This window comes from Equus asinus, chromosome 9, assembly GCF_041296235.1.
Source record: "Equus asinus isolate D_3611 breed Donkey chromosome 9, EquAss-T2T_v2, whole genome shotgun sequence".
Lineage (NCBI taxonomy): Eukaryota > Metazoa > Chordata > Mammalia > Perissodactyla > Equidae > Equus > Equus asinus.
This window is the reverse complement of record NC_091798.1, coordinates 11587765-11605223: the sequence shown is the minus strand read 5'-3', so window position 1 is coordinate 11605223 and position 17459 is coordinate 11587765. Positions and strand designations below refer to the sequence as shown.

Here is a 17459-nt window from a genome sequence, read left to right as displayed (position 1 = left end):
TAGATGGAAGAATCTCTAAGATTCACCATTTTAGAGAAAAACCAAAGATGGCAGATTGGTATATGTATTTACGCAAAAACCAGGGTCGTGGGGTGAACATCCTCACATAGACCAGAACAATGGTTCTCACAGTGTGAACTCTGGGTCTGCAGCAGCAGCAGCCCCTGGGAAATGTTTAGAAATGCCAAGTACTGGGGCCCCTCAGACCTCCTAACTCGTAACCTCTGGGAAAAGAGTCTGGCCACCTGAACTTTAAAAGCTTCCAGACAATTCCAATACATGCTCAAGTTTGAGGACCACTGTGCTGGAGTGTCTTTAAAGACACCCAGGAAACTGGGAACTGTTGCTCCCTCTGGGGGAGAAAGAGGAGATGAGGGGCAGGAGTGGAAGAGAGAGACTTTTCACTTTGGTATGTTTGCATTCTTTTCCCCATATATGTGTGTCATCTATTTTAAAGATTTTATTTTTCCTTTATTCCCCCAAAGCCCCCTGGTACATATTGTGTATTTTTTTTTTTTAGTTGTGGGTCCTTCTAGTTGTGGCATGTGGGACGCTGCCTCAATGTGACCTGACGAGCGGTGCCATGTCCACACCCAGGATCCAAACCAGCGGAACCCTGGGCCGCCAAAGTGGAACGCGCGAACTAAACCACTTGGCCACGGGGCTGGCCCCTGTTTCATCTATTTTAAATGAAAATTTAACAATCAGAACCTGCCCCTTTGATCCAAAATGTGTAAGAAGTGAGCTCAGTGCTTCTGAAAAACCGAATTATGAGTTTTGGTTTATAGCACAATTCTTAAAAGAAAAAACAACCTATTTTAGACCAAGATTTCATTACAGAAGATAAAGCATATCTATAAGTGACCATGTATGACTGGCGTAGCAGAGCCTAAATTTGGTGGTAATGAACTTGTTATTTATTGAGCTGGGGTTTTAAAAAGGAGGAAAACCTTTTTATAGGTTTTATTAGAATGAGGCAGATTATCCTTATTGTAGAGAGAAATAACAATTAAAAACCCAGAATAAAGGCAAAGACAAAGAGAAAAATTGAACTTTTTTTTTCAAAAAAGGCACAAAAACCCTACATACTAAAATTATACACATCAAGTATTGGTCCAATCTTATATCAATCTATTTACAATTAAACAGCACCATGGTTTTCTCACCTAGGTTAGTTAAACATGCCCAGAAGATTGCTATTCAAAGTATATGTTCCTTTAAAATAAAATAAAGTCTTAAGAGAGCCCAAATCCTCAACAAACAAAACAGACCTTTTATCAACCATAGATTATTGATGACATCACCAAGTTTACTTAAGAAAAATAGGCTTGAACACTTTTTTTCCAGTTGACAAACTTTGAGAGACACTATTCAATGTGGCACACAAATTTAAAAAAAAAAAGCTTTTTGATGACAGGGGAATTATATTGAAAAACCCTCACATACCTCCACCTCTGTGTACAAAAATACTCCTTTGGAATTAATGCTGCTGTCTCCTCTTGAATTTAGATTCAATTATCAGCAAACCTAAATTAAATGTAGCCACAATCTTTGAAATGACTGCATAAAAAAGGAAGTAGCGAAAGCTCTCAGAAACATGATGTGTTACAATTCCAGATATTATGTCTAGTCAGCCCATAAGAAATTTAATGCCATTTAAATATTACATTTAAACTAATCAGCAGCTTCATTTTGCCATTAAAATTAGTGACGGTGCTTCACATCTGGATGGGTGTGGAGGTGATCATCTCCCAGCTGAGAGCAGCAGAGGCGCCCTCCTGCTCCCACCTTCCCAGCTCATGGGCTCTCGGGGGACAGTGATCACGTGGCAGCCCCCTGCTCACTTACAGAACCAGCTCTGAAAAGGCTCCAAATCAAATACAATCCTTGGCAGCTTTATTCCAGTCATCGGACAGAAGAATCGAGTTATCCCACTGGATCTCTCAGTCCTTTAATCTCACGTGCAGATGGTTCTGAATTTGCCTCCTGGCTAGGGGAGACGAGAGAGGAAAAGTGCCATCCCCGGCCAGAGGTAGCAGTGAGCTGCAAAGCACGACAGCACAAAGCAACGCCTGATCGTGTGCCTCACGGCTGACGTTTAAGCGACGCCAGTACACGTTTCACTCTAGGGAATTTGGAGTTGAAATTTCCTCTGAAAGACTGAACACAGGCACAGTTCTCCCAGGCACAGACAGAATGGAGGTGCTCTCCACACCCATCCTGCAGAGTAGGAAGATCAGGGAGGGTATTACATAGCAGTAACCTTCTGAGCCTGGGTATGAAAACAGCTTTGTTATAAAGACATTTCAAAACATCTACGCAGCAAGAGGACAGGAGACTTTTCAACTGACTCTCAGTTGAATATCAGAGATCTGACTCCACCAACTAAATTATTGCCTAGTGTTCCAGAAGAGTGCCTGCCACCAACGTGCTGGAAGGCACCAAAATTTAGTGTGAACGTAAATAAGGAGGCTCAACATATGGGGAGGGGCAAAGCAATACTGAAACAATTTGCCAGTCTCTACTCCTTTATGGCTAAATATTAATTGAGCAAAGAATTAAGACCAGAATAGAAGCGAAACTCAAATACCGCTCTTCTCAGTTTCCACTTTAAAGAGCTCACGTTTTCTAACTGTTATTGATGATTTCTGGAATTTCTATTTATTTTTAACTCTGTATTCACAAGGTGCTTGGTGCTGTTCTTCATGGGCGCAACACTCTATTTACAGTCCAAATCATTTAAATACAGCCATTACATTGTTGTCGGGTGTTTTAAAATAAATGGTTATCTATTTCTTAACTGCCTCTCAAATTAGAAATTGTAATTACATGAGTCTCAAAGGCTGGCTCTTTGTGTTTTATTAATTATTTTTGATGGTCTCCATCACAGATGGAATTTTTCACTGGTAATTCCTCAGAACTAAATCTATTCATACGGAATTCAGAGCAGTGAAAATAAACTTCACGCCATAAAGTAGGAAATGAGAACAATAAAAAGGAGCAGGAGGGATGTGGGGACCAGCCCATAGGACCAGTTCAGTTCTCAACTGGTGTTGGGTTTTGCAAAGGCTGGCTCATTATAACCTGTACAACATAGTCCTTTGGGATCTTCAGCTCTTCCAACTTCATTTTGTCGGTGAGAGGTCTGCCAGAAAAGAACCACCGCTGACTGCTCGGTTCCACTCCTTCTGCCGCGTGTAGGCGCCTCTTCATGTGGTATACTGTGTCTGTGCTGCGGACCACAAGTTTGAGGTCTTTGCCAGTGGAAAGGCGCAAACGGAGCTGACATTCATATCCAGAATTGGGTGGCGGCTCAGGAATATCCAGAGTCTCTATGTCGCTCTTTTCCTCTATCATGTTGATTGGTGGTGCCAAGCAATAGACCGGAAGCTGATATCTGTTTCCCAGTTCATCATAGCACTCTGTAAGAGCACCTTCAGAAAGAGAAGATGGGAATGAGTTCACTCTGAATGAATACGGCTTTGTTTATACCTTGCAAAATGCTCAAGCATCTCGTTAGTTTGCCAGTGTAGGGAAAAAAGCATATAAAATAAGACCAATCACTGTCAGCTGATCATCAATGACAATCATCAAGGCTCATGACCAATTATTTGGGTGTTAAACTAATTTTACATTAACCGGGACCCTAGCTCCTGACCCTCACCTCTTCCACGTCATTTCATACCTAATTCATACTTTCATTAAAAGATAAAGGAAAAGAAAGCACACAAAATTCAAATTTACCAATATTATTAATGCTTAGACCAAATTAAGGGAGATTCAAATTACATTGGGATATTTTTTTAAGAAATGAATCAGCCACTTAAAAAAAAAGGGAGGAGGGGACAAAAAACAGATCCCTAAGCCCAATTCACCATAACACACTGTTCCAGAGCTGATCTCTTAGTGCCAAGACTTCCTAAATTGAAGTACTTGGCCAGAAGTCCTTAGTCCAAAGAGATCACAAACTAGAGATGACAAGCTTACCAGCTGCCACTGGCTCATGGCTTATATATGAATCTCATTACCACAATTACCACAAAAATGACTGAGGTGTTTTATTTAACCCAAATTAGTCAATCTGTTTCAGGGAAGCTATGGGTTAAAAAGAAGGAACAAAAAGGGTATGAAGTTTATAACCAGCTAACTCAGGGGAAGGGAAAAAAGTATTTACAGTTTAAAAGAAGGTATTAACGGTCAACTTCTTTATAAAGCATAAACTACATTATAATTACCAGGACTTCCCTCAGGGAGCTTGAAAGCCTACTATTATACTTAACTCACGTTCGTTTTATTGTAAGGTTATTCATAATGCGTCCTTTGCTCAACTGGAACATTAATGTCAGCTGATTATGAATTTGGATAAAAACAGAAACATCTACTATATTCAAAACACTCATACACAGGCTAATGAAGACAGGGAAGGGGACAATGAGAAATGGTTGTCAATGAACAGATGAGCTAATGAGCTGATCTCTGTAGTCACTATCAATAGGCTGAAGATACAGGGTACTCCAAATGAGACTGGAACAGTCACCAACCCACCATGGGTGCCACTGGCTCTGCCTTCTAAGTGACACAAGATGGGCTGGGGTGAGAATTCAGTCACCAAGCACAACACACATGAATCTCCCATTTCCTCTGTGATTAAAGATCTTGTTCAGCCTCTGTGTTATTCACGAACTAAGGTGAACCTGCTATGACACTGCAGAAATGGATATACTTCAAGCACAGTTGTGATCACCAGCAGTTCCTTACCCTAGTAACCACCATACTGCAGTACCAATATAATTTATCAATAGGAGTGTAAGCTTCACTGTTTATATACTTTATATAGCCTAATCCTGAGGCAAAGAAACTGACCAGTGTCCTTCAGATGGGCTGGCCCATCTCTTTCCACTAGGAAAGAGAAAGTGGTGAGTTCATTAGAGACCCTTGGCTCTCTCAGGAAAACACCTTCCAATCCCTAACCCACTGATCTTGGGTGGGCAGTAGCGTCAGCCTGATAGGTACAAGAGCCCATTTACACAATTGTTCTGCTAGAAAAACAATCACCTAGGGAGGCACCATTCCAAATCATTTCCTTTGGAATCAGGAGACCAAGATGAAATTCTCAGCCTTGTTATCAACTAGCTGTACAACCTGAGCAACATTCTTTATCCTGAAACACCTTTCTCAATCAGCAAAACGAGGCAGGATGAAATTGACCTCCAAAGTGGTTCCCAGGTTTATACAGCTGCTTCATCTTCATGCAGCACCGCCACAGAGAAAACAGCAGGAGTGCAAACCGAAGCAGTCAAACTGAAGCAGAACGACGTCTTGACGGAAAGCCAGCCTACATTTTCAGCTTCCCTAGAAACGAGGACCAGAGTGCCATGGCAGCCTTCTGCCCAGTGCTAAAACAGTAGTGCACACCAACCTCAAAACAAACGTACAATCTAATAGGCATTTTGGCTCTTCCTAGATCCGAATACTCGCTCCTCCATCACAATGAAAAGCTGCGTCTTTTCCCTTCTGCCCTCAGCCCAGCAAGTCAGGGGTTCAGTCTCCAGATCGCGAATGAGGGAGAATAAAAACCCTGTGGAAGAAGAGCAGCTAGACAGCCTACCTTCTTATCCAGCTCAGGCAGCACTCATTTCTGTGATGCTGGAGATAAGACAGCCAGACTCTGTGTTCCTTGAAAGCCCCTATATTTCAGTATTTGGGGGAAAGCTAACTTGTATTTTATTTAACATTAAGTTTTCTGATTTATTTTTCTCCTCACCTCTGCCTGTCAAATTATAATCTGAGCTATAAATATGATCTAGTTTTAGATTAAACTAAAAACTAAATAGGGGGAAAACTGAGACTATGAAGTCAAATAAGATTTAATTACATTTTTAGGCTATAGTTTCATGGGTTACCCTCTCCCCAACTTAAATATCTGGGATCATAAAATATCAGTAAAAATCATCTTTGTTTACAATATAGCCCATAGCTGAGTATTACCCCAGAAGTACCTATTTGGAGCAGAATGACTCCTCTGTACGCCCAGACTTTTTGGAATAATATACTCCCAATCCTCCAGCATTTAATGGCCCCATGTTTCTTTACTAAAGACAAAACTGCTCTGCTGGTATGATCTACATCATACAACCTCTTTAGGACTGCATAAGAATCACTGGAAAACAACTCTCACATTACACAGGAGTTGCTGCATGAACATTTACTAAACACCTAGAAGTGCTTAGCGCATGTCACTGGCACTGAGGAGAGAAGGTCACAAGAGAGCCAGGACTGTCCTTGACCCCCAAGAACTTACAATAAAATGAGCAGATACAGCACACCCACCAAAGATTCAAGGACAAATTGATACACTGAAAATCAAAGAGAGGAGCTGAGATACCACACAACAGAAACATGATTAGAATTGGTAGAGCTAAGGAGGAGGAATTCCGTAGAAATGGTGTTTTCAGCATGACCAGAATATAAATGAAGGGCATCCCAAGAAATAGGCATGATACAGAAACAAGAATTAGTACAACATAAGCAGGGAATAGCAAGTGGCTTCGCTGAGGTGGAATATAGAATCAATGATGTGCAATTACTAAATAGACAGCAATAGTGAAAATCTGATAGAAGGGTTAGGGGGTTTAGACTTAAGACTACAGGAAATTACTAGAGGTGGCTAACACCGGCGTATGAGTTGTTCATCCCGTAAATATTGAGTGCCTATCAAATGCCGAGCAATGCTGCAGGTGCTAGGGTTATGCTAGTGAACAAGACGAAGCCTAAACATGATTTTATCATTTGTATAAAGGAGGACTGACTGGAATCAGGGGGACCTGCTAAAATGATTGCCTGTCTACAGCAATGGAAAGAACCGGATCTGAGAGAATCAACGGTAACTGGCAGGACCTAATGACAGGTTACATATGATGGAAAGCAAAAAGGAAAAAGAATCACCTAACAAGGAAATGAGCTGACAGAGAATTTAGGGTCACAAGACTCCTTGCTTAGTTTTTTAACTGCTTCAGGTTCGGTGAGATACTTCAATTGAATTATCCACAGGTAACTGAAGCAGCATATTGAGAAAAGAGTACAAGCAGTTTGTAGAGTAATAATCTCAGACGTACACTTAAAAGCAAACACGTAAGAGTGCTTACTAGCTCTAAGCACATTACATCGCTTAACATTTCATCCTCACAACAGCCCTCGCAGCTTACGCCTATTATATTCATTTTACAAATGGGAAAATTGAAGCAGAGAGAAGTAACTTGTCCAGGCAGAGACAGGAAGTGACTGAGTGAAATTATCTGGTTCCTGAAAAAGTAAATGTACAACATGGGAATAAGACCACAGGGCTTGGTTCCCGGGTTTGTGATATGGTTAATGTGAAGGAGGAAACGAGCTTGGGGGAAAAAGGCAGGGATGAAGGCCAAACATGAAATCACAGGCGCAAGAGACGGACAGTCCAAATGCAGCCCAAGAATATGCTTGCCAGTGATGTCAACAAAAGGCCAAAGAAGGAACTGCAAGGTGGGGCAAAAGAAAATGGTGAGTGAGAGAAGTTTCAGTGCTAAGAGGCTACCACATGTAGTGACAAAATGGACAGATTACTGTCACTGTCTCATCTGCGATGTTTAGAGGAACGTGAGAAAAATAGGACATAGTTAGCAAACGGAGTTTTGCTTAAAGAAACCCTGTGTGTTAAAATTAAAAAGGGAAGGAACCCCCCTAAAAGTTGATAATGTAGGGCTTTTTCTACCTTTCCAAAATTACTTTTAGCTGTGTGTGCATTCACAATTTACAAAGGGTTTTAATCACCACCCACTGGCCACTGATGGTGCAGTTCATTTGGCAGTTCTTCACCAGCTCTAAAGATGTTCTAGCCAGGCTTGCTTATGCTGCTCACCAACATCATCTCTGGAAGGACACTCTTGTCTTTTTTTCCTCCTCCTCACAAACTCATCGCAGGCCTCGAGTCCACGCAGAGACAGATGCCCACTAGGATCAATGACTGCCAGGGCGTTGCCTCCCCAGGTCGGGAAGCCCTGAAAGCTCCTCATGGTGGGAAGAAAGCTGCCAAGACTCCACCTTCTGTTCTGATTTCATAAATCATTTTCTCAAGTTGTTTTTATTTATCTTTGATCTAGATGATTGTCTCAGATGTTCTATTTTTCTTGGTCAACTGTTTTCTATGGCTGTTTTTAATTAGGGTTCAAAATATTTCACAAGAAAATTATAAAGATAAAACTAAATTATATGCCAAATAATAAAAATAGCTTTACTAAATGTCAGAAAGTCTAACACCTTACTTTTCTCAAGCAGTCTTTCAGGTTAAAAAGAAAGAGGTCTTCTTAAGTGTTCAAAGGCCTCACTGCTCACCCCTTTATGCTCACTCCTCTAAGACTGCAGCTCAGTCTTAAAATTTTTATCACTTGAAACTTGCATAGCTACATGAACTAATTTATAAAAGTTAAAAGTCAATTTTTGCATAGCTTCTGGGGACATGAAAATGTTATCTTGATTGTGGGAAGGGCTTCAAGGGCGTATATATGTCAAAGCTGATCAAATTGTACGTTTTAAATATGTGCTTTATAGAGTATGTCAGTATACCTCAATATATTTGAAAATTTTAATATTTAATATTTAAAAGACACCGGCAATCTGATATAGAAAATGCCCTCCCAAAACTAATTAAGTGGACAATGTCCTAGAACTACGAGGCTTTTGTCACACTGGGGGTCTCTTCCAAAGCCTGTGGAAAGGATGTCTTTAGTCCTGACTTCTCTAACTGACCCAGAAGGCATGCAATCTTCCACTTTTCAATGAACGTGAATTCCTACAGCAAAGGAAGGCCTGAACACAGAAGTGAGCTGGGCATGGCTGAAAAGGACAGGAACACTGACATACCAGACAGAACGTAAAGGAATGAAACAGTGGGTCAGGTCTATGACTCAGGCAGCCCACCACAGAGCCTGACGGAGGAGCAGGGACTGGAGGAGTCGATCACACCTCACGTGAATTTAGATCCTAATTTTGGACATGTTCAGTCTGCTTCCCCAAGGATTATAGCATCTACCACACCAAGTTGTAAGGATTAAATAATACAACACATGTAAAGTTGCCTTGCACACATAGTGTCCCCAGAAAACACTCAATGTTGGTTCCCTTCTCACACAAGTTTTAAGTCTCAGGACGAGACTTCTGTGGGAGGGCTCACCAAGAGCAATACTGCAAAGGATCAAATGTCATCAAGTGTGAGACCCCTGGTTTTATGCTTCATGGGGTTCTGTACAAACCTGAATCACAATAATGGCAAAAGGGCCATCAAAATTACCCTTCATCCAGATATTATGAGCAGTCTTTCACGACTAACAAATTACAGGCTCTCTTGTGCAAACAATTTGCTGGGGATTACTAATATTAAGCTTATATCTGGTAGTCAGGCTTTAGGAGAAGCAGGGTCAGCTACCTCATCCCACCCAATGAGCTATGAAGACTGGCCTTCAGAAGCACCAACTCTATCATTTCTTCTGGCAGGCAAAGCTGAAAAGTGGCTTAGTCTGTATGTATTGCTAAAGTTGTATGATAGTTAGACTGTGATTAAGAGCTGTGTAACATTTTGCCACATTTCTGAGGGGACACTGATCTTTAATTCCAGCTCTTTAAAAGGGATGGAGGAACAGACCAGAAACACTTGGACATTGTGGTTTACTTGAAGCTGACCTGGCTTTATAGAAGTAAAAGTTGGTGTAGTGCACACCCTGGGACCACATCAGAAATCTGCTTTCCCTCCACCCCCACCACCCAGAACAGCAAAGAAAGGAGGTCTTCCTCAGAGACAAGCCTATTGACTCAAGGACAACCTCCCACCTCAGCTATTTTAGGGCCTTTGTTGCTCTCATTGAAGAAAAAGGGTGACAGCAGCAGAGGAGTGGATGAATTCACATTTCATAACTCCAAATCATGTTTTTTTCTTCGAGGATAGAGAGAGGAAAAGGATATCACATTTAAGTTATGCTTAGTCAGTCATCAGATCCTTTAATAAGGCCCCGTTTCATTTCTAAATACAATAGTCTGGTGAAAATTCTCTGTCTCCCGTGTACATGCAATATCTTCGTGCTTTCATTCCTAAGCTTTATGTTCTTATAGAGACCTTTAAAGGAACGAGAATTCATGGCCGGCGTCCTAATGGGCCTCTAACACACTTAAGGGAAATAGAAACAGGACTTACACATACGCATTTCCTGCCTATTCACGTCTTAGAGAATCCATTTGTTTCTCTTTAGTATTAACAGAAGTACGTCATTTTAAAGTATTCTATATAGTGTGGAAGCCACCCAAAATGTTAGACATGAAATTAACACTGAAGATTACTTGTGCAGTCACTTTATAAGAAAACAGAGATGAAATGACTTGACGGTGTCATCGGGCTGCTTTGTTACTGTTAGATCCAGGCCTTGAGTTCAAGTCCCAATTCCATGACTTACACCTCAAAAAAGTGATGTAACTTCTCTGCAGTTCAGTTTTCTCATCTATTTAAAATGGGGACTGTTGTAGGTGATTATTACAGGCATAAGAATTAAATGACATCAATTCCAAACATGAGTATTTTATCATCCGTGATTCTCAGTCCAGGTGTTCTTTGCACCGTGTTGGTTCCCTATACAAAGAAATGTTCTATGTATACTGTTCCTAAGTGCCTTAGTTTCAAAAACCGTAAAACGTATTATACATACTTTACTTTATTCACATTTGGGATATTTTGAGATAAGAAAGACCAGGAAAAACGAAAAAAATTCTGGGCAACTCCTTTCCCACCTATATTTTGAAGGTCATTAAAAAAAGGTTTTTTAAGAACTATCTTCTTCTACCTCCCATATCCCTAATCACAAAAAGGGAAAAAGAAACAGGCCTTCAAAAGCCTGGCTGAAGAACTGGCAATATTTAGCCACAAGAAGAATAAAGTTGGAGTTAAGTCTTTAAGGATGAGAAAAGTAGCGTTTGTTAACAGTGAACAGCTACTCCTTCTATACAAGGAAGGTGAAGAGGGGAGCTTTTACAGTCGAGTTGCAGGGAGACAGAAAACAGTAATTGTAGACGCTAAAGAAATCAACAACCTTTCTAGAAACTTAGAAGGTAGGGAAAGAGTGCAGGCAATTTTTAAAATCCTTTTTAATCTTCTATATAATAATTCTAAAAAGCATTAAATTTTCATCTTTACAAGATAAACAGATACAGTTTCTGAACAAATGTTAACTGAAAATTACTGAATAATCACTATGAACCAGACTGTGAAAAGTGAAAATAATAACCACTTCTTTTTTACCCTGTTTATGGTAATTAGGTCAAGCCTCTTAATGTATAATCTGGTTTTATTGGCAAAATAATTTATTTAGGAATGTTTTTAGGAATTTTAGGTAATGGCAAAACAACAATCAATCAGAAAAAGAAAATAAGCTCTTTAAGAAATTTAAGACCCTGAGTAAAAAATGCTGTGTATATCATGAAAACTAAAGCTCTTATAGGACAGGGAGGTCATGGAAAAGGAGTACTAGATATCAGAATCATCCTGGAAGCTTTTCCACAATACACCTGTCCATACTAACCTCAATCTTAGCCATAATTTCCAAAGTGAAAAAACATGCACATATATAAAATTCCCAGGTAGTTATGACACCAACTTCCCGCTTAACAATTCCTATTGCCATTGGAGAATAATGAACTAAAGACTTATCATTGATATTAATAGAGAAAGATAATTAAATAAGACAGAATTATTTTGTGCTTGGACAAGGCAAGAATATCAGGAATACGATCAGCTGACTGGAATTGATACAAAAACATAATTATTAATGGAACAACCATATGAAAAAGAAAGGAAGGAGGAAACATGGGGAAAAGGTGTTTTTGTTGTTTCCTTGAAAAACAACTCAGGAAAGAAAGAAACTGTCATCAAATAGGAAAAAGGATCATCAACAAATACATAATTTTTGTGCACATAATACTGATACTAAATACAATTTAAATCAAAAAGGACACAATCCTTGTTTATTTTGAGCACACGATCTAAAATAACAGACAACACAAATAACATAAGACATATACAAATAACATTTACAGAGATATTTTCATATAGTTTTCAAACTTTAAAGAACTTTTTATAATACCTATATTGAGAAGATAATATGAATAAGGTGAGATAATAAAGATTATGAGAAGAGAAGACAGGATGAGATGAAAATAAGAAAGAGACAGATTTGACTGAAGAAAGCTTAGAAAGGAATGTACGTCCCAGGATCTCTTCAGATTATCAAAATATGATCAATTCAATACTCTTATGGGTAACACTGACAGATGGACATGAAGGGGACACGGCCGCACCAGGTATGAGACGATGCTAAACTAACCTGGTGTCCAATTAATACATCTACTACTACTGTGGGTTTTGAATCAATACAATCTCAAAATTCCATTAGGCATAGTGCTAAGGCAGAGTCACCTGAAAGCCACAGAAAGATGTTACCATCTTTCTGGATGTAGGCAATACATTCAGAAAATGATCAAAATCTATAATCAAATATTCTGGTGCAAAGAATTTACTTGTTAATATCAGAGTTCAATAAATAAAGTCATCAGCACTACCATTTACTAAGTGCTTTTTGGACTATGGTAAACAATTTACATGCATTATCATCACATTTAATCAATACAACCACCTTTTTTTATTTTAAAGTTTGACACCTGAGCTAATAACTGCTACCAATCTTCTCTTTTTTTTTCCTGCCTTTTCCCCCAACATGCCCCCAGTACATAGTTGTATATTCTAGTTGTGGGTCCTTCTAGTTGTGGCATGTGGGACACCACCTCAGCATGGCCTGACAAGCAGTGCCATGTCTACGCCCAGGATCTGAACCAGCGAAATCCTGGGCCGCTGAAGCAGAGCATGCAAACTTAACCACTCGGCCACGGGGCTGGCCCCTCAACCATCTTTTGAGGTAGGTAGTTACAATCCATATTTTGCAGATGAAACTGAAGGTTACAGAAAAGAAGTGATTTGCCCAAAGTCACATAGCCGTAAGTAATACAAAAGAGGCAGGAATAAGGCCAGGTCTGATACCAAAACCTGAGCTAACAATAGCTAAAGCCTATTCAACATTTTAAACTCAAAATACTTTGGAAGCACTTTGGGATGTTTAGGGTTTAACACAACAAAATGTGTCCAAAGTAAACTTTCAAACATGTAATTACACCAAGAAGATGGAAGGGATTTCAGCAACGCCTCTGAGTAGGTCTGGGTAAGTCTGTAACTAAATAGTGAAGTTATAAACTCAGGGTCAGTTAGAGTCCACGACAGAATACAAGTCAAAAGTCCACCCAAGATATTATTGGTAAGTTTCAGATACGAACAACAGAATTCAATCAAGGGTACCAATGACATTAATGCTAATACCCAGAAAGTCATTATACAGCTGTGAAAGAGGAAAGCTCAGACATCAGTTTGATTCTTTCATACTAAAGCAAAAATAATCCTTAAACACAGAGCGGAAGTAGAGGTTCATCCAATATTCTCAAATTTCCAAGAATAATTCTCCCTAATCTGTTGGGTGGTGGGGCTGCCAATAACATTACTTTTCTTGGCAGTGCACATAGATAAGCAGAAATGAGGGACTGGAGTCTTCAGAGATCTGTGCCTGTACCCAAGAGGATATGCAGGGGCCCCTGCCTTACATGAAACAGAGCTACTTTGCCTCCATGACCTTGTAAATGAGGCCATGGTTTACAGAACACAATCAGATATTCCTATAGGCAACTACGATAAGTACAAAGTAAGGAAGTCAAAATTCCACGTTTTTGGATCTCAGGCTTCTAAATTAAGACTACCACGGATAAACAACTCTTCTTCTCTGCTACTTGCAGGCCTATACAAGTACAAATGTGTTCTGCTTAAAAAATACAGCATACAAGCATTAAAAAGAGAAGGACAACAAAACTATCTGTAAAGGAAGGCCCTTCCCTTTATACTATATAAAGTTAGCATCTGAAGATAAATTATAGAACTGAAAAAGGTAATGGAGCAAGATCATGTCCACCTGAATCACATAAGAGGTAAAGAATGTAGAGACTATCCATGAAAATAGGGACTAAAGAGTCACACTGAAATGGTATTCTGTTACAAATTTTTCAAATGTAGGAGGGGTCATTTTTACACCTGTGTAGAAAAAGTGATCTATATACAGGGGCTGTTCAATAATGTTATTAACACAAGCCCATGATGAAAAGCTTTCATAATAAAGAAGAGGACAGCTGTAAAATATACATTAATAAAAAGTTTCTTGGGGGGGCCTGACCCTGTGGCCTAGTGGTTGAGTTTGGCACATTCCACTTCAGCAGCCTGGGTTCAGTTGCCAGGTGCAGACTTACACCACTCATTGGCGGCCATGCTGTGGCAGGTGACCCACATCTAAAGTGGAGGAAGATTGGCACAGATGTTAGCTCAGGGCCAATCTTCCTCAGCAGGAAAAAAAAGTTTCTTGGAAGCACAGTTAATTCCAAAAATTAAGGGAGATTTGGAAAATTGGGAAAGATTCTCAAATATCTTTTACTTGAAAAAGAGTCAAAGGAAGCCAGCCCTCACAAGTCAGCAGTTAAAGTCTGGCACGCTCTGCTTTGGTGGCCTGGGTTCGGTTCCCAGGCACGGAATCACATCATTCGCCTGTCAGTAGCCATGCTGTGGCGGCAGCTCACATAGAGGAACCAGAACTTACAAGTATATGCAACTATGTACTGAGGGCTTGCAGGGGTGGGGAGAAGGAGGAAGAACGGTGGAAGATCAGCAACAAATGTTAGCTTAGAGCAAAGCTTCCTCTGTAAAAAAAAAAAAAAAAAAAGAGGGAGAGAGAAAGAAAGAAAATTGATCTTTATAAAGACTGATGGAGAGTTTCAACACATGCATAAGAGGGAACAAGACGGGGGAAAGGACAAGAAACTTTTAAAAAAAGGAAAAGAGTCAAAGGACATAAAGCAGATGATTAAACAGTGCAAAGCATTGTTCCTCTGAAATTGTAAACAATTAAAGGAAGATATTGTCAAAGAAACAATGAAGGCCTAATAATGAGAAAACAATGCAAAGGAATACAGGTGATTCTATATGGAGCTTAAGAGACAACTTAGGAAAATACTAACTTGGAAAATTGAAGCAAAAAATTTATAAATACTATAATCTAAAGAACAAAGAATACAAAATTAACACCTAAATCTCAGAATAGCCTGAAAATTTTTTATGTGTTTCTATCTAACCAAGGAGATCAAGCAAGAGGATGTAGACAGGTCCAGCACATACGTGTCCCTGGAAACATTCAAAGCTTTTGGTGGTCCTCAGAGTCACATTTCTAAGAAAGGAGAGTCATTTCTAATAATGCTCAGGGCTACAATCACAGAAAACTGTCCTTAAGAACCTGTGAGACTCACTTCTAAGTTTAAGTTTTGCTCATTATACTAAAAACAGGCTTGATGAGAAAGTATAATGACTAAGGAGCACCCATCCACTGAGGCTCTATGGCTTGAGATCTAAATTTGAGACTACTTTTCTAGTGCTGGTAGGAGACCAGTAATGGAGAAGCTCTAGAAGGGAAAGAGTTGGGGTGGGTTGGGGGAAGGGACCTTGATGGAGAACTCAGTTAATGGAAGTTAGAAAATACAGGTTATCAAGCATTCTCTTTCTTGAGACTAAAAATAGTAAAATATATATAAATATAGTAAACATAGGTTTACACAAAGTAAACCCATCTCCAGCTGAAAAATATACAATGCAGAGGAATGCTCCTCTTTGCTACATTAAAAAAAAAGTTAGAATAATGCACAGTAAGACAATGAACACTTCCCGTTTGGTTTCTTGCTATGAGGAATGAGCTGATGGTGGTCCCCTTTGTCCTTGAGGACCACCAAACCTACCATGTGGTAATGTTATGTTTGCACCATCAATGATTGCTTGTGCGAGTTCATGATCATTGCTCTCAAAAGCATGTGCTGCAGCCTTCAAAGCATCCCAAATCTCTTTACGGCCTTCAAAAGCTGGGGCAGTATCCCAAAATTCGTCCCTCTTGCTGCGCAGTTGTCCATCTGTCATCGGATAATCGCTTTTCCATTTGGGTTTCTCCTTTTTCAAAGGCTGGTTACGACCTAAAGCAACTGAGAAGAAAAATAAAAGGCTGACATCAAAACCAAAATTTACACAAGATGTATTAAAAGTTACCTGGTCATTCCTCTTTGATTCTTTCATCAAAATTATAGCTAGAAGTTGGCCTACTAGCTAATTCTTGCATTCTGAAATTCCCCTAACCTATTTTAGAAGTACAAGAGCAAAGGCAGACATTAGATGGCTCCACCCAAAACTTCCGGTGAAGTTAGTACCTCTTGTCCACACACTATCTGCCTTCTCCAAACGATGATTTAAAAAATTACCTAGAAAAACAGTAATAAGTGTTTCATCAGACAATAGTGGCCAGATTGTAAGAGTCAAGGGATGCCATAAGAGAGAGGTGAGATACTAGGAAAAACCAAATGGCAACAGTAACTTCAATCTCAGAACCTTAGACATACGAAGTCAGCAAGCAGGAGCTAAGAAATCCCAACGACGGAAAACACTGCTTTGCGGTGATCAGAGGAAGCACAGCTAAACCACCAGCTCCACGAGGAGACCTGATCACAGCAATGCCTCCTCTAGCATCCCCCCTGGACTTCAGTCAAGGAACCGTGAATACCTGTCTCTGAAACTCGAACAGGAGCTCATTTAGAAAGCAGTGAGGGAGCGGAACAGCGTCAGTGCTGCACTCTTCGGAGGAGCTAGGATTGGAACAAGGGACTCTTGATACTGGGCCAAGGGAGAAGCTCCCGACCACAAGGAGCACAGGCAGCACAACATACTACTGTAGTTTCACTGCAAGCGAGGAAGAAAAGAGAGGGCGAGAGTCCACTCCTGTCTGCCCTAAGCGGCAGCAGAGCTCCTTAGAGAATGTTACATGGCAGGAGTGCTCCAACAAGTCTGATGCAGTTCTTTGCACCCAGATACTTACCTGGCATATGATCACTGATCTCATGCTGACATACGGAGCCACAGATAAGAAACAGTTTGATAGATGGAAGAATAGGTAAAAAGAAAACTGAAGTTCGATGGAGTGATGGGTTAGGAGTGGGTGGGAAATAAATGACAGAGCAGGTAGGAAGGAGAAGGTGTGTGTCAAAATTCAATGTTCTATATTTAATTGCAGGAAGAATACTAATGTAAAAGAAATTACTCTCAAAATGGTTCTAAAGAATCCACGAAATTAACCACTCCCTCACGGGCCCAGGGCCAAATGAAATTTGGGCTATTCACAACAGAAATTTAAAAAAATGACTCGAGCCCCTGGGCAATCTCTACATCCTATAGCAGGCCACGTTCCCAGTTGGCAGGACCAACTAATGCTGCAAAG

General features: G+C 40.1%; 1 protein-coding gene across 1 annotated transcript in view; it reads right to left on the bottom strand.

The window, feature by feature from the left end:
* Positions 1-2844: 2844 nt before the first annotated feature.
* UBTD2 (ubiquitin domain containing 2) overlaps positions 2845-17459 on the bottom strand; it is a 56379-nt gene continuing 41764 nt past the window's right edge. Inside the window, exons 2-3 of the mRNA XM_044777674.2 lie at positions 15940-16176; positions 2845-3434 (exon numbers count right to left, since the gene is read on the bottom strand). Of these exons, the coding sequence (XP_044633609.1) occupies positions 3037-3434; positions 15940-16176 (635 nt within the window). The 3' untranslated portion in view covers positions 2845-3036. The remainder of the gene's footprint in view (positions 3435-15939; positions 16177-17459) is intronic.